Genomic DNA, 19,087 nt, shown 5'->3' on the forward strand with positions numbered 1-19,087 from the left:
GGAGGGGGAGAAGCGGACTCCCTGCTGAGCAGGGATCCTGATGTGGGACTCGATCCTGGAGCTCCAGGATCATGACCTGAGCTGAAGGTAGTCGCTTAACCAAATGGGCCACCCAGGCGCCCAGCTTTGCTTCTTTTCCAGTTTGTTGGTTCTGACTGATACCTCCTGTCGACTTGAATGAACTAATACTTCTAGTACAGTGTTATCTTGTTGCTGATCTTAGTGAAAATGCTTCTCAGATTTCCCTGTTAAGTGAGAAGGCATGTTTTAGGACTAAGTTGTACACATCTCTACATGTTAAGGAACTAACCATTAATTTTTTTTTTTTTAGTGTTTTTATTACTAATGAATGTTGAATTTGTCAAAAGCCTTTTTCAGCATCTATGGAGATGCTCAAATAATTCTTCAATCTTCCAATATGATATGTTATATTCTAATATGATATATTTTATTCCAAAGTTATTCTATTATAGTCTGTTCTATTCAATAGATCTTCAAATATGATATATTATATTAACGGATTTACTAAGAATAAGCCAACCTTTCATTCCTAGAATACATTCCACTAAGTCATTGTGTGTTATTTTCTAAATATAATATTGAGTTCTCTCCAGTAATATTTTACTTGGGATTTTTGTATTATATTAATAAATAATACCAGTCTGTAATTTTCTTTTTGTTTGCACTAGTGTTACCTTTTTAGGCATCATATTAGTTTTCTATTGCTGCTGTAAGAAATCACCTCACTGTCTTAAGCAACACAAATTTATTCTTTCATTTTTAGCAGTCAGAAGTCCAAAATGGGTATAACTGGTCTAAAATCATGGGGTAAGCAGGTCTGTGTTCCTTCCAAGATCTTTAGAAAAGGATCCCTTTCCTTGTCTTATCCAGCTTCTGGAGGCTCCCTACATTCCTTGTCCAGGGCCCTCCCCCGCATCTCCAGAGTTCGTAGTGTAGGATCTTCAGATCTCAATCTGTATGTGTCTGTGTGGGCATGTGCAAGCGCGTGTCTCAGACCCAGGTTTCCAAGCTCGCATCTTCTCACTCCCCTGCCTCTTTCCCTACTAAGGACCTTCGTGGTTACATTGGCCCCATCTAAATCCTTCAAAACTATGTCCCCCATATCAACATAATTGAAATCACATCTGAAAAATCCCTTGTGCCATGGAAAGTAATAGATCTACAGTTTCTAGGATCAGGATGTGGCTATCTTTCTTCCTACCACAACTAAAAATGTTATAGTTGCTTTATAAAAAGAGTTAGGAAACTTTCTTTTTCTATGCTTTGAAACAGTTTATCTAGTGTTCAGATTCTCTTCTCCTTGAAGGCTTGGTAAAATTCTCCTGTGAAACCATAGGGACCTGGTGCATCTTCATAGTTTCTTAATAACCTTTCTTTTCCTTCTTTGGAAATTGCTTTATCTAAACTTTCAATTTCTATTGGGTCAATTTCAATAAACTACTTTTCTGGGCAATTATCTCTCTCATCTAGGTTTTCTAATTCATTTGCTTTGAGGTCTACAAAATGGCCTCTTATGTTTTAAGTTCTGCATATCTCAATGAGTATTTCTCCCTTGCCATTTTTTTGGTCATTCAACAAATTTATTAAATATCTACTAACTGGTTTACAATTCCATTTTTTTTAACATATAATGTATTATTAGCCCCAGGGGTACAGGTCTGTGAATCGCCAGGTTTACACACTTCACAGCACTCACCATAGTACATACTTTTCCCAAAGTCCATAACCCCACCACCCTCTCCCTATCCCCTCCCCCTGGCAACTCTCAGTTTGTTTTGTGAGATTAAGAGTCTCTTACGGTTTGTCTCCCTCCCAATCCCATCTTGTTTCATTGATTCTTTTCCTACCCCCAAACCCCCCACGTTGCATCTCCACTTCCTCATATCAGGGCATATGATAGTTGTCTTTCTCCGATTGACTTATTTTGCTAAGCATAATACTCTAGTTCCATCCACGTTGTCGCAAATTCCCTTGCCTTTTTTATTTCGTGTATGTGAACTTTCTCCCTTTTTTCTCAAATAGCTGAACTCGTGATTGTCTGTTTTGATACTTTTGTAAAGAACCAGGATTTTGATTTACTAGTTAGGTATGTCATTCTTCTGTTCTCTACCTCATTAATTTTTGCTTTCACCTTTATCATTTCCTTCCTGGTGCTTTCTTTTGATTTACATTGTTCTTTCTGCAGAAAGAAAGAAAGAAAGAAAGAACATCTTTCTTTTTGAGTTTGGTGTTTAATTCATTTATTTTTCATGATAAAACTGTTTAAGGCTAAGAATGCTTAAAACGATGCATAACTATAATGCCTTATGCATCATAGGTTCTAATAAACAGCGTTTTCATTATCATTTTTTTAAATTCTGCACTTTTAGGTTTCTATTTTCCTTTTCACCCAGATGACCTTAGCTTCCAGGTCAAAGGGCTTTCTTGTTATTTTAATGTTATTAATTTCTAGTTTTATTATATTGTGTCAGAGGGTTTGTGATATTTCTGTTTCATGCAACTTACTGATTCTTTTTTTGTGACCAAACACATAATCAAGTAATGTGACTTTCTATGTGTGTTTGAGAAGGTGTGTCTTCTACCCTTGGAATATACTATTGGACACATTTAAATGAGAACTACCTGACTGATTATATACTCAGGTCTTCTAGATTCATACTTATTTTTAGTCCATTTGGCCTGTCTTAGATCGAGTATCACTTATTATTATGTTTCCACATATTTCACTTTGCATCTTTCACAGGTAGTTTCTTCTTTATCAAGACGGTTGTCTTCCCCTCCCGCTTTGGAACTTTGTAGGATTTGCATTTTTGTCCTGTTGGTTGCCTTTGAACTTAAACGTTTTTAATGTCCCTAGTCCCTGTTTCTTATTTAATCCTTTATTATCTCATTGGTCAGTTTTCAATGGAGTTCTTTGACTCCCAACTATTATTTCAACTCAATGAGCTTCTCTTTCAACTTCTCTATCTTTCCTCCTATTTCTAGTTACATTATTTTTTACTTTGTCATATAAAATGTATACATTATCTCTCAACCCTTCTCCTATCTTTATCAGACTCCTAAATCTGATAAGTACATTAAACGCTCACTATCAATCCTTTTGCTCCAGTGATTTCTTGGTTGGATAAAGACTGTTCAAGAAGAGCTGATGTGGATAGTGTTCTCTGCATTCTTACATTTTAATTTTTAGGCCTGTTTTTCCGTAGCCTTGATACTTGAAGAAGGTCTTGGATGGTTGTAAGATCCTTGGTTTGTACTTTAATTTCTGACTTAAGATGGTTTTCATATCCTGGGGTGCTTGACTGAACATATTTAATTTACTTGGCAGTGTTGTATTGTGATTTTCTTCGCTTTATGGTTTATTTCGTAAGGGGATTTGGCATTTTCCTAAGACGATAGATTTTGTTGTTCTTATTTTCTATTTTCTTTTATAACAATTTTGTGTAGATTTAAGCTGTTTTTCCTAATTTCATAGATTTCAAGTATTTACAAGATTTCTACTTTGAGAGGATACTTTCTAGTGGTGTATCCAAGATACGTTCTTTCTACTATTTTATTTTATTATTATTTGAGGATGATGATTGGGGAGGTGGTGTGTTTCCAATTTCTTCTTTCTCTTTTTTCCTCACAGGATCTGACATTTCCCCTCTTTTGCTATCCTTTTCCCTTGTCACCCAGTTTCCAAAGGATGTTGCTTCTTGCTTTGTGTTTTTTACCCCCTGCCTTTCCGACTGCCACCTCGATTCACACCCACTTCTGAGTCTCTTCCTCGTTGTCGCCACTGCGGTTTACCAGGATTCTTACGGTCTTTTCTACATCAGGTTGACATTCTTTCAGCGATGGCTTCAACTCAGTTCTTGGATGCCACCTCATTTCCTGCTTCTCTCATCTGTCCTGTTTCCCCAAGGCTCGTGCCCTAAGTGTGACAGACAGCTCTGTCGAGATTCAGTTTTAACTTTCTTTTTTTTTTTAACTTACAGGTCATTTGAAGATTACATAATTTTCTATCTTCTTGTTTACCGAGAAGTGTGGGTTTTGTGTAGTTTTCCTTATTCTTCCTGTTGGTCCGTTTTGCTTGCGGGTAGTTGATCACATTAATCTAGGCTGCCTCTTTCTAAATGGTACTGAGACATAACAAAAGAAAAGGTGCTATTTTCCACAGGACTGGAGCCACCTTGGTGATATAGAAAGACCTGAGAGAGAGAAAGCTGGTGCGTTCTTTGTGGAAACCATTCAAAGATTGACTTGTCTAGAGCATAGAACTTTTAGGGCAAAAACAAAATCAGAGAGGCCGATTCAAGCATCGGATTTGAAGAGTTCAGTTGCAGTCACGTTTGTTTTTATACGCAGTCCCAGGGAGCATAAAAATGTCTGACTAAGTATCGCCTGTTCATTAAAACCCTTTCAGATTCATCATTCACCCAGTGACCCAGTAGGTAGTAAAGTTTCCATCACACAACTATTCCTGCATCTGACAGATGAGGGGTTGGAAGAGAGAGCCTCACTCACGTGACGTCCTGGTCGCAAAGTTGACTTGAGGAGAGCCAGCAGTAGAACAGCAGCCCGCTGACTGATGATGCCATGCATTTCCAGCCCAGCTTCGCCTCATCACAGAACTTTGTCCTTGTTTGAACCTCTTTGCAATCTTGTGTTACTGTTCAGTCACTTCTGTAACCTAAGTCCACTCCCTGACAACAAATAACTAGGAGAAAGTAGTCTTTAGTGTTGTATTTCAAATTGATTTGCCCTTTTAAAAACAATGTAAGTTGCTTGTCCGATGAGTAGGAAATACTTTCTCCACTAATCTACCTCCGTCTCTCTTTTCACAGAGGACAGTTATGGGATGGATGGGAAGGTTAATCTGCCCAGCCTCGCGGCGGCCGATGTCAACTGGCAAGGTCTGGAGGATTTATACAGTGTGAACGAAAGTGTCTATGAGTACAGACAAAACTATACACTTAGTCTGGTTGACTGGACTAATTACTTGAAGGATGTAGATAGAGTATTTGCACTGCTGAACGGCCACCATGAGCAAAATACAACAAACAAGACTAGGACTGCTCAAAGCGATGCATTCCCGGCTGGATCTGCTGAACTCTCGGTGCCGGGGGAGGGGGCCTCCGCGGAGTCCGACGAAGACCCGAGTCCTAGCGTTGGGGAAGCGCCTCATTGGACCCTGCCCGCTGACCTTCCAACCCTGCATTGGAACCAACCAACATTCAGTCCAGACACGAAACTTGAATGGAATAACGACATTCCAGAAGCGAGTCATTTGAATTCTGAACACTGGAGAAATCATAAAACTGAAACGTGGACGGAGCACGAAGAAGGAAATCATCCTGAAACCGACTTCAGTGGCAACGGCCTCCCAGAGCTGGTCCTCCCGCCCGGCCCCCGGCGGCTGCCCGGGAGCTGGCCGCTGCGAGAACTGCCCCGGGCTGGCGGTCCAGGCGAAGACGGTTTTGAAGATCAGCAGCATCTTTCGGGGCCCGCTGATGTGGATGCCGTTCATCAGACGATCGATGCGTCTGCCGGGCAGCGGCCCGCGAACCCCGGCGGCGAGAAGCGGCTGTCCAACAAGGCGAAGAATGGCAAGACGGGGAGCTTACAGAGTCTAGAAGGCAGTGCCTCCTTTCCACTCTCCTCCAATTAGCGGACATTGTGACCTTACCCTAAACACAGTATTTTTGTAACTTTTTATTAGGAAACTAACAACGACGATCAGGACAGCCAACATTGTACGCTACCCCAGGCACACAGGTGCAGGAGTCAGCGCCCGCGCGAGCAGGAGGCCCGCGGGGACTCGGTGTTGTGATTCACCATGTGTCAAGAACAGAAAGAAAGGTTGACTTGTGTGTGTGCGTTTGTTTGTTTGTTTGTTGAGTGTTTAGGGAACACACAAACAGTGGTGTTTTTGAAAGTGATAGGGATATGTCTATACAAATATTATCCGATCAAGATGGCTAGAATTGTACCTTTCTGAGTTTCTAAAACTTGACACCCTCCGTGAATGTGTCAGCACACTTTCCACTGCCTGCATAATGGGGTTTTGATTCCGTTTTTAACCACTGGACCTTTTCAGTGCCATCACGTTCAATGATTTTGCACTTTGAGATCAGAATGCCATGTCTGTTTGGTTAGTCATTTTTTTTTCCCCTTCCCATAAGCATTTTCATAGTCTCACCGCTTGCTTTCAGTTTGACCACTGGGAAGCAGACCCCAGGAATGATACCCAGTACGGATGACATATTGCTCAGTGTACGCTTTTGCCAGAAAACATTGCATGCGTTTTCCTCGACTTGCTAAAATTGATTAGCAGAAAGGCATGGCTAACGATGTTGGCAGTAAAAATAAATAAATCAACAAAACCACGATTGCCTGCTCTCTCTGTGCCTAGCCTCAAAGTGTTCATCATATGCTTTAGATTGCTGAATTTTTATTATTTTATTAACAGGATAAAAGGACAGATGACTTTTTTTTTTTTTTTCTTTCTATCTTTGTTTTCTTGACCTGGCAAGTCAGGTCAAGTGTTGAGAAAATATGCTTAGTCTTGAATTTATATAAGAAATCTTCTTCAATAAAACAAACTCATGAATGTTTCATCTTTTAAACACACCATATGTGTTATATGATTATTTTTAAGGACTTCACCAAGTTCTGATTATTTTTAAAGGCATAATTCAAGACTGCTTTTGAAATTCTGTTTTCTTGAAAATATTCTTGTTATGTATTAGATTTTTAAATACCAGCAAAAGGATTACCTCATTGAGAGTTACCAGTACCCTAGCCAACTTCCCAAGAAGGTTTTTTTTTTTTTTTGCTTAACAGTGATTTTCTTTCTATTTTTAGATCATTCAAATGCATAGGTAAATTATGTTTTCTTTAAGTGTTTAAGGTAAACTCTTTTAAAGAAAATTTAATATGTTATAGTTGAACCTTTGACAACTTTAAGTCTTTATCATAGACTTTGTACATATGTTAAAATTAACTAGCTCTTTATCAGATGTGTGTGTCACCAGCTGAATGACAGAAGAAACATATTTATGGTCATGAATGATGTACTTTGTAAAAAAGTTTCAAGTTATTAGGAAGCATACTGTGTTTTTTAATCTTGTGTAATATTCTGTGATACTTTTATAGAACAACTCTGGCTTCGGGAAAGTCTAGAAGCAATATTTCTTGAAATAAAAGGTGTTTAAACTTTACCTGTTTCAGAGAAATGAGCTTATTACCAAGTTTTTGTGTGACACCCATTCTTTGTAGGTAAAATTGAGTCCTGATCTCAATGGACATGGTTGAATATTGGCCACATTTGTAAAACTGCCCCAAAGTCCATGTGTTCTAGAACATGCTCAGATTAATGATTTCAGGGTGGATTTGCCTCCTCACATCAGGGAGGCCACGGCAGAGGCAGCACCAACTGGCTCCCCATGACGCCCCCCCTTGGTTACATAGACCCGGTGTTTGGTTGGATGGTCTCCGGTCACCATGTTGACATCTTTAATGATCTTTGAACAAGGAATCCCACCGTTCCTCATTTTACCAGACCAACGAACTATATATCTGGCTCTGGGCAACACAGATGGAGTTTCCCAAAAGCAAGAGGACAGATCCACTGAAGGAAGGTTCAGTTCACTAGGGACAGGACCATAGACTTTGATCAAGACCCAACCACCCTCCAATACTTCAGGTTTTTCCCAACTGACAAATACCATATACTTCTTTCTGCTCCAGATTTCCTGAGGAGCTGCTTCTTCTGCAAGTGCAGGGGCTGACAATCTGTGAAATGTCCAGAGACCAGAAGGTTAATAGGAAAGGGAGAAGAAACTAAAGCAAAGGACTTTTTTGAGATCTGTTAACCCAGTCCTGAGATAACTGAGGAAACCATCTGTATTAGTTTGTGAGGGCTGCCATGACAAAATAGCACAGGGGGAGCTTAAACAACAGACATCTATTTGCTCACTGCTCTGGAGGCTGAAAGTCTAAGACCAAAAGGCTTTGGTTTCTCCTGAGGCCTCTCTTCTTGACTTTCAGATGGCCACCTTCTCTGTGTGTCCTCACAAGTCTTTTCTCTGTGCATGTGCAGCCCTGGCCTCTGTTCTCACAAAGGAAGAACACAAAAAATGCCAGTCATATCAGATGGCAGCCCACCCATATGACCTCATTTAACTGTAATTACCTCTTTAAAGGCCCTCTCTCCAAATACAGTCACAATGGAGGCATAGGGATTCAACACCTGAATTTTCAGGGGGCATAATTCAGTCCATAACACCACAGATTCATCAAGAGAAGAGTTTGAGATAATAGTGTTGACCAAAGGCACTTCATTTTGCCTCCCTCCTTGATCCTTTCCCACAAAAGGTGACTAATCCAAATGCTGCTATCCCAGAGAAAATTCCATTTTAGTTCAATTCAGTAACTATTTATGCAGTACCTACTATGTGCAAGGGCATGAAAGAGACATTCAGATTTTGAAGAGTGCTTCGAAACTCGCTAGCTGACTGACCTTGTTGGACCTCTGAGGAGCTGATGCCCAGAGGGTTAAGCTGATTCCCCCAACTGCCCATTTCCTACAGGTTTAAGAGGAAGAGGTTTACAGAGGCAGGGCCCGCTCCTCTCCACTTTCTCCATTTACACACAACACACACACACACACACACCCCAGATCAAGGAAGTGAAACTCCATGTAGGAAAGAGTAGTGGAAAGAACAATGGACATGAATTCTAAATTTTACTACCTAAGAGCTGGGGAAAGTCGCATAACCTCTCCTTGACTGTAAAATAAGAGATGTGAATTGAGGACGGCAATTACATCACGTCTGGGCTTTCTTTTCCTAGGACATGCCCAGGGAAGACATTGCTCATGCATGAGGACACCCCTGCATGAAGCCAGAGCACTTGTGCCCTTAGAATCCTTCCCAGCACAGCCGGCTACACCATTGAGTCCGTAGTAAAGTGTGAGACACAAACCTACTGACCATATCCAAAGTAGGTCATATCTGGGGCTCCTCCCAGCCTTCTTTAGAAAAATAAAATAACCCTCTTGGTGGGGTTTTTGGTTAAGAGAGAAGGAATGAAGCTGTAACACTCCCACCCCCTGCCAAATGTCCCTAAACACGTTGCCCTTCTGAAAAGAGATTTTTAAATGCCTGTTGTTCAGAACTTGCTTTAGAGCTACCCTGATTTCAAATATAAGAAGGTCTTCAAAGTCCCCCAATTTATCTAATTTTGCTTGATATTTTCAAATTTTATTTGCTTGATGTTTCAAAATCTAGTTGGAAAATATTTTCAAAGTTTTCAAAATTTATTTTAACAGAAAACAAAGACCTTAAAGCAAATAATACCTCCCTGTGGTCCACCACCCTGGTTCATTTAAGCCCTCATGGTCTCTCCTTGAAGCTGCTGGGAAAGCTGTTATGGCACCCTAAGCCCCTCCCCCTCCCCCTCCAACTCCACCCCAGCCTGCACTTGCTGTCTCTCATCACCTACCTCAGATCTCAGCCTCCTGCTCAGAGATGTTCGGCGATTTTTGACACGCACACTCCCCCCACCGGAAGCTCTAGCCTTCCATCCACCCACCCGCTCCCCCTCCACCTCGCCTGTCACGACCAGCTTCCCCCAAATTAGCTTCACCTTCCCAGTTCTGAATTCCCCATTTCAACAGGTAAAAATCTTATCCATTCTTCAATTCCCATATTTTGTTTTCCCTTTTATCCTAGCAAACTTTATCTTTTCTTTCCACGTAAATTTTCCTCAACGCCCCCACCCCTTAGACACACAGTATCTCGACCATTTTTTGCTTTACTTTTCCCCAAGTAAGAGAACACGGATATTGTACCAACTCTGAGGCCGATGGAGTGAAAGTGACCAGCCACATTCATGGCCTTGCCATTTGCCCCTAAGAAACCTACCCGAGGCAACTGTTGTTCATACTGGTCTAATTGACTCACCTTCCTCTAAGTTGTGTCGTTGATGCTGAGGACGTCACCAGCATAGTACCTAGGTCCCCATAGCGAGCCCACTATGGTATAAAATGAGCAGAGAAAATAAGTTTCAAGAAGCAGATACTTCCTGTTGAGACTAGGGAAACCCTGCTCCCCGATGTCAGGGAAAGCACTGCAGACGGTTGGGAGACGAAGGGAGCTATAAATGTTGAGGTCTTTTGTGCTGAGCGTTGCCTCACTTTTCTGATAGCAAATGCGCTTAAGTGGTGGACAAAGGTATCTACCCTCTATTCTGAATTTCTAGCCCCTACACCAGCGTGCCTCCCAGGACCCAGGAATTCCGAATCTGTGTCTCCTCCCCCCGGTCCTCTTCCCCATTATCCAACCTCCAGCCCCAATGGCACAGGTGACCCAGAGCCAGAGTGGAACCAATCCAATTACTAATGGGTTTCGGCAGAAGAGGACATGTCGTTGCCACCCTAAAATGAATGTGGTCACCAAAAGGCCCGCCCATACAACTCAAGCCCAAGAACTGGAAGGGATGAGGTTAGTAAACATGTAATTTCCATAATAACCATTGGGTGTCACTCTAGTGCAACTCATGACAGGCTTCCTTCCAGCCAGGATCTGCCCCTGACAAAGCTGCCATTTCATTGATTTCTGAAGTAGCAGCAGTACCATTTAGACAAGAATGCAGCTAGAACAACTTGATCCATGGCAAGCTTGCTCTTTCTTTGGTACCTAGGATCTTGGCCATTTACCTAGGATCTCAGCCGTTCCAGAAGACCAAAGAAGGGTTTTAGTTTTCTACTGATGTATATTGGTATTATGAGTTGGAACTGCATCAGATTTTGACATTTAAATACAAAAGTCAACACCAAATATCGATCTCCTTGCTTTCCAATGACTTTGCACAATTAAAAATGGGGTTTTTGCCCCCCCCCCCCCCCGGCCCCTATGCCAAAGCTACAGAGGCTGTCTTCGCTCAGCTGGCAAATTTTTAAAAGAAGAAAAGAACTGGATGCTTTTTAACAGCTCTTAAAATGCTGAGGTTGTACCAAGTCTGGAGCTAATGCAAGATGAGTGGCCACATTTATAACCTTTCCTCTCTCCTCATTTCTTAAAAAGAAACTGTCTGGTGTGTCTCTTTCAGAAAGCCCAATATCTGGAATGATTCTGCCGTTCCCTTGAACGTGTGAGATATTTAAGAGAGTCGAGTGAAATCTCAAAATTGCCTTAATGGCACACATTGAGGAAGAGAAGAAGGTAGACTAAGGAAGAGGGTACTATCTTCCCTTGCATAAATGGCCTCCACAATGAATGCATAAGGCCACGGAGGAAAAGAAGTTTATCCAGAAACCAGCACAGACACATCCCCCCAGGAACTCCTGTATCTTGGGCCACTGTGACCCTTTAGTTGAGCTGAGCAGGAGGGGTGACTGGGTGAGAAATGGAAATCAATTGCTCTGCTTTACACCTATGGAGGGCTCCAGGCAAGGTTCTAAAAATAACCACTTTGTGCTCCAGTCCCTGACTCATACTGTTATTTCCGGAGCTCCTCTGCCTCCCTCCTCCTCTCACCCAAAAAGTTTTGGATGCCTTAGAAGACTCTGCTGTCCAACAAGAGAGAGCTCAGAGACAAACTAACTTCAATCCAACACACTTTATTCTTTTTTTTTTTTTTTTTTACTTTTTTTTTCTTAATTTTCAGTGATCAAGTATTCAAGATGTTGTAAACCAAGGTTTATTAGTACATTGACAAGAGATTTCATTAAATACAAGGAAATTATACATCTTTTAAATTACCCCTAAGAGATCTCCAAATAAATATTCATTGTAAAAATCACAAAGTCAAATTCCTTTATGCAACAATTCAAAACGGCCTTTCATCACCAACACACTTTCACACAAAACACACACACTGAACACACACTCCACCAGGATCCTAATGCCAGTTTATTTGACACAGTATTACATCTCCTTTAACTGAAAAGTTAGGGCGGATCTGCCTATTCCGTGCTTCTAAAGTAACATTTGGGGTTTGGGGGAGAGGTATGTATTTTAAGAAAAATGCCCACTATAAAGTTTTATCCATTATTCTTATTTCTCATTTCTAGATACAAAGTTTAAACTGTTCACCCCCTTTGGTTTAATATGTCCCTGCAATTACTTTAGTTTTGGATAGTTTCTCTTCTGATTTTAACATAAAACAGAATACCAGAAAAAGACAACACCATCCAAACCCCAATTATTAAAAACACCTCACAAGGGTGTCAGTTTTTTGGGAGAAGAAATAAGAAAAGATTATGTGAAATTGTTTTCCACTCTCTCTGATATTATTTGTAGCATCTGATTATTCTTGCTAAAAGAAATACAAAAAGCGCTGAGTTTTCCATAAAAAAAGGTATGCCCCCTTAGAGTCTTCATGTTTGCAGTGTCAAGTTCATTGACTAACTGTAGTAATGAGAATAATGAGTGCTTGTTTTCTGGGACATTCTCTAAATTTCCAAAAGCAAAGCTCATGCCGTCCCTTACCAGGGAGACTGTAAATTCAGTGGTGCATTTTTGTGGTGAGCATGCATCATTAAATACTTGTAGCACCAAGGCTTTTTTTTTTTTTTTTTTTTTTTTTTAATGTTGCAAAAGCCAATACCCAAGGAGGGTTTTCATCTCACTTGACCTTTCTTAGGCTGAGTTAAAATGAAGTGCTTGAAAGGACCTGTTCAAACATATACAGATCTGTTTCCAATGTAGCAAGAAGCCTGAGACAGACATAGCCAGCAGCATCCTGGAAGATGAGGAGAGGAGAGAAAACATTAAAGATAAAGTGCACAAGGCTACCACCTTCTCCTGTCCGTCATGGCACACCCTTCCACACCAGGAAACAGGAACTACAAATAACGTGCAGAGGCTACATACTGGTCTGGAGAACAGAACTAGCAAACCTGCCATCTAGGCAATTCTGGGATTACACAGTATTTTGATATCCATCTGCTACTTAGAATACTCCGTATGCCCCTCTATAGCAATAGTTAGACTCATCGAGGATGTCTGAAGTCCACACACACTTAAAGTTTAATTGGCTACCCGCCTAGACTCGGGCTCTCCTACCGCTCCTGGGCATACTACAGAATTTCCATGAATGCTTCAGGTCCATTCAAAAACCATGCAGCTGCTCTTTGGTTGATGCAAAACAGGCTCCAAAAAGAAATTTTCTGGCTCCAAGTCCACCAAAGAATGCAAGCTGGAACTGCAGACCGAGGAAGAATCTTCTTGGTAGTTGGTGAAAATGCAGGATGGCCATTATGACTTCCTCCTTCTCTGATGGCTGCATTTCCAAGTACATGCTCCCGTCTGTGACCACAACTACTAATAGTAACAATCTATGTTCATTTAACATGGAACACTTTGCTTCTGTTCATTTAAAACTTTTATTTAGGAAACTTAAAACCCATATTCACTAAAAATTAATGGAAATGTTAACAATCTTAAAGAGGAAGAAACAAACAAGAAAGCATACACTTTAAATCCCCAGAGCTCAGACTCAATAAATCTGAACCGCATTTCCTCATGATTCATTCCAGAAATTCTACTGAGACCCAATGCTAACATCAAAATTGGTTTGTTCTACATTAAATATGAACTATAAATAAATACTTGAGGTATGTTATGACAACGTTGAATATAACACTTAGCTAAAATAAGTGTAAATTTACCTTGAAAATCTAAACATTAAATTTTGATGTTTCCTACAGATTTTTTTCTATTCTACACAAAGGAATAATAATTTCTCTACTCCTCAGGAACAGTAACACACCAAAAAATGAAATGCTTTACCTCACTAAATTATAGTCACACTTGCCTTTGTTAACCAAAACCACTGTAAGCATTTGATAGTGTGAGAAGCAAGCCATGGTGATAGTAACCTGCTTCTAAACACTAACTTGGCCACTCTGTACAATCCTAAACAAATATCTTTGCCTCTCTGAGCCTGTTTTCATGATCTGTTTAAGAAAAAAAAAAAGAATAAAAATAGTTATCTTGCAAAGTTATTAACAGTATTAAAATAAATGATGTATATTAAATACATAAATAAATGATGTATATTAAATTCTCTGAAATACTCAACACTCCATAAAAGCTAATTTGTTTCTTTTCTGCTCCTCCTTTCTCCTCCGACCTTAGTTCTGAATGACTTTTGAAAGTTTTCAAGAATTAAACCTACCTAAAAGAGGATTTCATACTAATGAAGATAAAAATGTGCTTCAACCACCCACCCTCCCCCTGGGAGTTTCTAAATTAATAGGCTAGACTCAAGGATATTTTATTTGCCTATGAAGCCAAATAATACATTAATCTACAGGGCTGAAAGAAGAACAAGATGACCTTTTTCCAAAACAAATATATAGAAGCCTAAGTTCATAGAAAATGGGAATTAAATTTAAAATAGGAGTTGTGACTGTAAAGTGACCAACTTGTGAGAATCTCATATCTACAGTTAAATGGTGCCATTTATAAGATAGTCACTTTAGTTGACTATGCAATATTCCAAAGATGCCACCAGGACCCAAAGCATTTGGGGGACAATTCTTGATTGGCACGTATTCTAAAACTTCAGTCTTCCGTGATTTTTACTACTTATTCTACATTAACCAACAACACATGAATGATACACCCTCTATTTATAAGTATCACATACTTGGGGCGCCTGGGTGGCTCAGTGGGTTAAAGCCTCTGCCTTCTGCTCAGGTCGTGATCCCAGGGTCCTGGGATCGAGCCCCGCATTGGGTTCTCTGCTCAGCAGGGAGCCTGCTTCCTCCTCTCCCTCTGCCTGCCTCTCTGCCTACTTGTGATCTGTCGAATAAATAATAAATCTTTAAAAAAAAATAAGTATCACATACTTGAGGAAGTACAATATTAACAATTGTGGTGTACAATTTAGGCTAATTTCTTTGAGTTTTGGCCAGTCGACTTGAAGAATTTCACAGAGCAGCAGATGGTAATTGGTTGAAATAGTGCCTGATAGAGAATTGGTCACTGGTTGCTGAATTAGATGGATGACTGTTCAGAGTAGAGAAAGGGGACTGTCTAATTATACGTAAAGAATCTGCCACTTCCTACCCTGGAGTTCTGAGAGCAGCTCCTTTTCAAAATACACTACTAGGGGGTGCCTGGGTGGCTCAGTGGGTTAAAACCTCCACCTTCAGCTCAGGTCATGATTCCAGGGTCCTGGGATCAAGCCCCACATCAGGGTCTCTGCTCAGCAGGGAGCCTGCTTTCCCCTCTCTCTCTACCTACTTGTGATCTCTGTCTGTCAAATAAATAAATAAAATCTTTAAAAAAAAAAAATACACTACCAGGAAGAGACAGATTCTAAGAGTGTTGGAACATTACAATCTTAGCTTAAAAAAAAAGGTGCTAATTCCATCCAAATTCTCCCGATGCAGTTCTTTTGCAAATACCACCTTTCCCCAACCTGTATATCTTCAGCTCCAACACAAAAGGAAACTTTCTAACAGACCTAAAAGATCAAAGATCTCCCATAGAGAGTAAAAGGGAACCCTGAGGCACCAGAGTAGACACTAAGTGAATCAACAATGTTCTCTGTATATACCACGTAGAGACAAGTTGGACAGACACTAGTGTAATTTCAGGCAACAGCAGACTTATAACTCAGCCAAATGAGACCATTTCGAGGGAAGTCCTTGTCACCTGAGACCACCCCTTCCAGACATTATTCAGTCTAACAGTGATAACCCTCACCACAAACCACATGCCACCAAAAGAACCATTTGACAACACCGTTCTTAGGTGGAGAGGAAAATGACCTTGAACCCAGGAATGCTCATGCAACTCCACCAGCGCCTCCAAGGATGAAGGGCAGAAAGCCTGAATCATGGGACAGTTCTGTCACTCACTTCCCCTCTACGGAAGAGTGTAAGCCAGCCAAGGAAATCAGTTCCTAAATTAGCCCCTACATAATCATAGCCTCCTTGGCAGAAACTGTTCACAATTATACTGGTATTTGGACCTTCCACGTCCCTCCTATGTCCGGATTGTCAGGATTCTTTTTCTGAGCAGCGGAGACCCCTGAGTTAACTTGCTATCAGTCCAGAGTAATGTCGGGAAGGATCTACCTTAAGAACCATGTAGAAAGCATTCTGTGTGGTACCTAAGTCAAAGTGTTGTGCTGGGAAGAACTGAAAAGGATGATGGATAATGAGCGCAAAGTGCATTTAGGAACAGAGAAATCCTCTCGAAGAATCACTTCGGGAAGGTTAATAGGAGGAAAGAATCAAAGAGAGATGTAAAATCGTTCTAGCTCTGATAAAGGGAATTCAGTATGACAGATGAGTTGATTTTAAATAATTTTCAGTCCTGACTTAGGATCATACTCTCACAGCTCACAGATCCCCTTCCTCCTGTATTCAGAGTGATTTTCTTATCACAGGTATGAGCTTTCCTGATTTAATTACTCAACTTCAGGGGGCAACCACAGCAATTTTATGTACATAAGAAAGAAAATGATTTGCTAGGGTTTCGCTGGGGTTATACACTAAAATGGTCAGATGGGACTCAATATTACCTCTATGGAATTTCTTTTTCCAACTATTTTGAGTGTCAAGGTTACAATTCTTAGCTACCCTTGTGTGGGCCAAGAGCTAAAAGAATTTCTACAGCATTTTTCTTTGGATGAGAAAGCCATCAGTTTCTCTCCTCATGATGCATCTCAAATCAGGTTCCAGCCATACTGTTTAGCACATTAGTTTTAAAGCCCCTGGCAAAAGAATACCGGAGTTTATATTCAGGCTATCAGATTTATGATTCAGCAGACTCTTTACCTTATGATGGGGCAGACAGACTAAAAAAAGAAAGTGTCTTATGAAATAAAGTAGCTGTTCCTTTTATCACAATATGCATATGATTCCTTTGAAGCATTTGAAAAATTCTACCTGATTTATAACTCTGCTATGGCTTAAAATGCTATTAACAGTACTTTAGGGAAGGTTTATAGTCCTCTTTTCAAAAATGTATCTGCTTTAGTCTCTTGAAAGAAAAAATAACATGCTGCACTTACATTTTCCCAATCAAAATTGCATAGTTGAGGCAAATTCGTTTGTGCTTTGTAGCGGAACTCACAGTAGGTGTTCATATCTAAAAACTGATTTGTAAATGCAAAGTCATGGTCAAGCTCACCTTTGTCTGGAGTGTATGCTAATGATATGTACTGCCAATACACTTCCCAAGATTTCATTAACCAGGCGCCTCTCAGCCTTATGCAACCCTGGAGCAGGAGCATGAAATTCACGTAGCGGAAATGGTAACAAATCTGTCTGAACTCCTCCTTCTTGGAGGGAAGGGGGTAAAGGCTCTCAGTCTTGTTGAGGTATCCAGCCCTCACTCAATAGTGGCTGTGTATACTGAGTTTTGTTGGTTTGAGGATTGCGTCTTTAGAGGTTAAAAAAAGAAAGAAAGAAAAGAAGGCACGGGTGTTTCTCAAGTTGCCATATTCAACTCAACCAACAAAACTAAAGTCTTCCGTTTTCAAGCTTCAGGAGGGAGGCTACATGGCAGTAGGGCTCTCTTCCAGCCCCGGGTCCGGGGAGGAGCTTATTGCTTCGGGGAAGGGCCCCGGATAGGTCTGTGCTGTGTACTGGATCCCTTTCTGCAGACCCGTCTCTTCGCGGAAGTCCCCCTGGCTGCTGAAAGCCGGGCACGATCTAGTCCGGGCATACTTCTCGGCGTGGTCCGTGTGACCCACCACCTCGCTCACAGTGCTCAGAGGGAATTCTCTCCACCGTCGCCTCTGCAGCTCGTCCTCCTTGTACTTAATGGAGTACCAGGCCAGGAAAATGAAAATAAAGCCGACAAATTTGAGGCCAGCCGCCAAACCGAAATAGACAAAACGGAACGATGTCACGTTGTACTCCCAGCAAGAGCCTTGCACTCCACATTCCTGTTGCCAGAGCATGCACGTGGTGTCGATGACGGCGCCGAAGTAAATTGGCGTAGGAATGTATGCTAGAGCGGGAGAGAAGAAGACAAAGAACGGTATCTAGCCCATCGTATCAGAGAAAACAGATCTGTAGATGAGCAAGGTGCTTGTTTGCTCTAGGTGCTTGTTTGCTGAGGACAGTGGTTTTCTTGTATTAAGTGACCGTTTTAACTATGGCACATCTTATTATAATATAATATTATAATATCTTATTATAATATAATAAGATATAATAAGATATCTCATTACGATATAAGATATAGAATTATAATATAATATACTATATATTATATTATATATTATAATATAATATATTATAATATAGGTATTATAAAAACATTCACCGAGTTATAAATACTTTAAATCTTCCAGTTTGCCACTCAGTCAGAATACGTTATTGTTACATGTTATATGTAAAAATGTCGATTGCTAAAAAATTCAATCAGGCAATCCTTTTAAACTTAAAAATCAGATTTTGCCATTAAATACTCAAGAGGCTATACTAAGACCCTTTATGAACCACTGAAATGCAGTACACTTAGTTCTTACGGGGTTGGGTTCTAGTCCTCGGGTGCAGGAAGAGTATGAGGAAAACACTGTCCCCTATAAGCCAGAAACCACATCAGATGGCAAACTGTATAAAGACATTTGGGGCATGGAAATAACTAAGGCATAAAATTCATCTTTGAAGCTTGGGAAAGGTCTGTGGTGAATAGTAGCTTCATTGTTTGGGCAATGAGATAGACATTTCTTCACTCCCATAAGAAAGAAAGTCTACCCAAGTAGACTTCCTTCACCATATGTTACTCCCTTTGCTGAAATGTGCCCCATCCCCAAACTGTTCACCTTACAATCATCTAACCCTCCTTCAAACTCCTCACCCACTCAGATGCCACTGTATTCCCACTACATTTTGCAATCACCTTCATTGCACCAACTATCATGTAGCAATGAAAGTGTTTGCGGATTTGTCTCCCGTAATTTCCTGGATGGCAGAGGCCAAGTCTTTTATTCCTTGCGTCCCAAGGACCCCTCAGGACAGCCCATGGATCCTCGATGAGTTTATACAAGGAAGTGATCAGAAGGAGCAGGGGAGAAAAGGGGGAAGAAAAGAGAAAAGAGAGGA

General features: G+C 40.7%; 2 protein-coding genes across 11 annotated transcripts in view; one reads left to right on the forward strand and one right to left on the reverse strand.

Annotated features, from left to right (window-relative positions):
• SULF1 (sulfatase 1) overlaps positions 1-7,226 on the forward strand; it is a 174,280-nt gene extending 167,054 nt beyond the window's left edge. For 6 of the 8 annotated variants that reach the window (XM_059394685.1, XM_059394688.1, XM_059394686.1 and 3 more), the window contains one exon: positions 4,851-7,226. In XM_059394685.1, coding sequence (XP_059250668.1) covers positions 4,851-5,674 — 824 coding nt within the window. In that variant the 3' untranslated portion in view covers positions 5,675-7,226. The remainder of the gene's footprint in view (positions 1-4,850) is intronic. The other 2 variants (XM_059394691.1, XM_059394692.1) reach the window with 1 other exon arrangement.
• Positions 7,227-17,171: 9,945 nt separating this feature from the next.
• The window catches only part of SLCO5A1 (solute carrier organic anion transporter family member 5A1), a 136,788-nt gene continuing 134,872 nt past the window's right edge, over positions 17,172-19,087 (reverse strand). For 2 of the 3 annotated variants that reach the window (XM_059392873.1, XM_059392872.1), the window contains one exon: positions 17,172-17,987. In XM_059392873.1, coding sequence (XP_059248856.1) covers positions 17,530-17,987 — 458 coding nt within the window. In that variant the 3' untranslated portion in view covers positions 17,172-17,529. The remainder of the gene's footprint in view (positions 17,988-19,087) is intronic. The other variant, XM_059392874.1, reaches the window with a different exon arrangement.

The sequence above is a fragment of the Mustela nigripes genome, chromosome 3, assembly GCF_022355385.1.
Source record: "Mustela nigripes isolate SB6536 chromosome 3, MUSNIG.SB6536, whole genome shotgun sequence".
Taxonomy (NCBI): Eukaryota; Metazoa; Chordata; class Mammalia; order Carnivora; family Mustelidae; genus Mustela; species Mustela nigripes.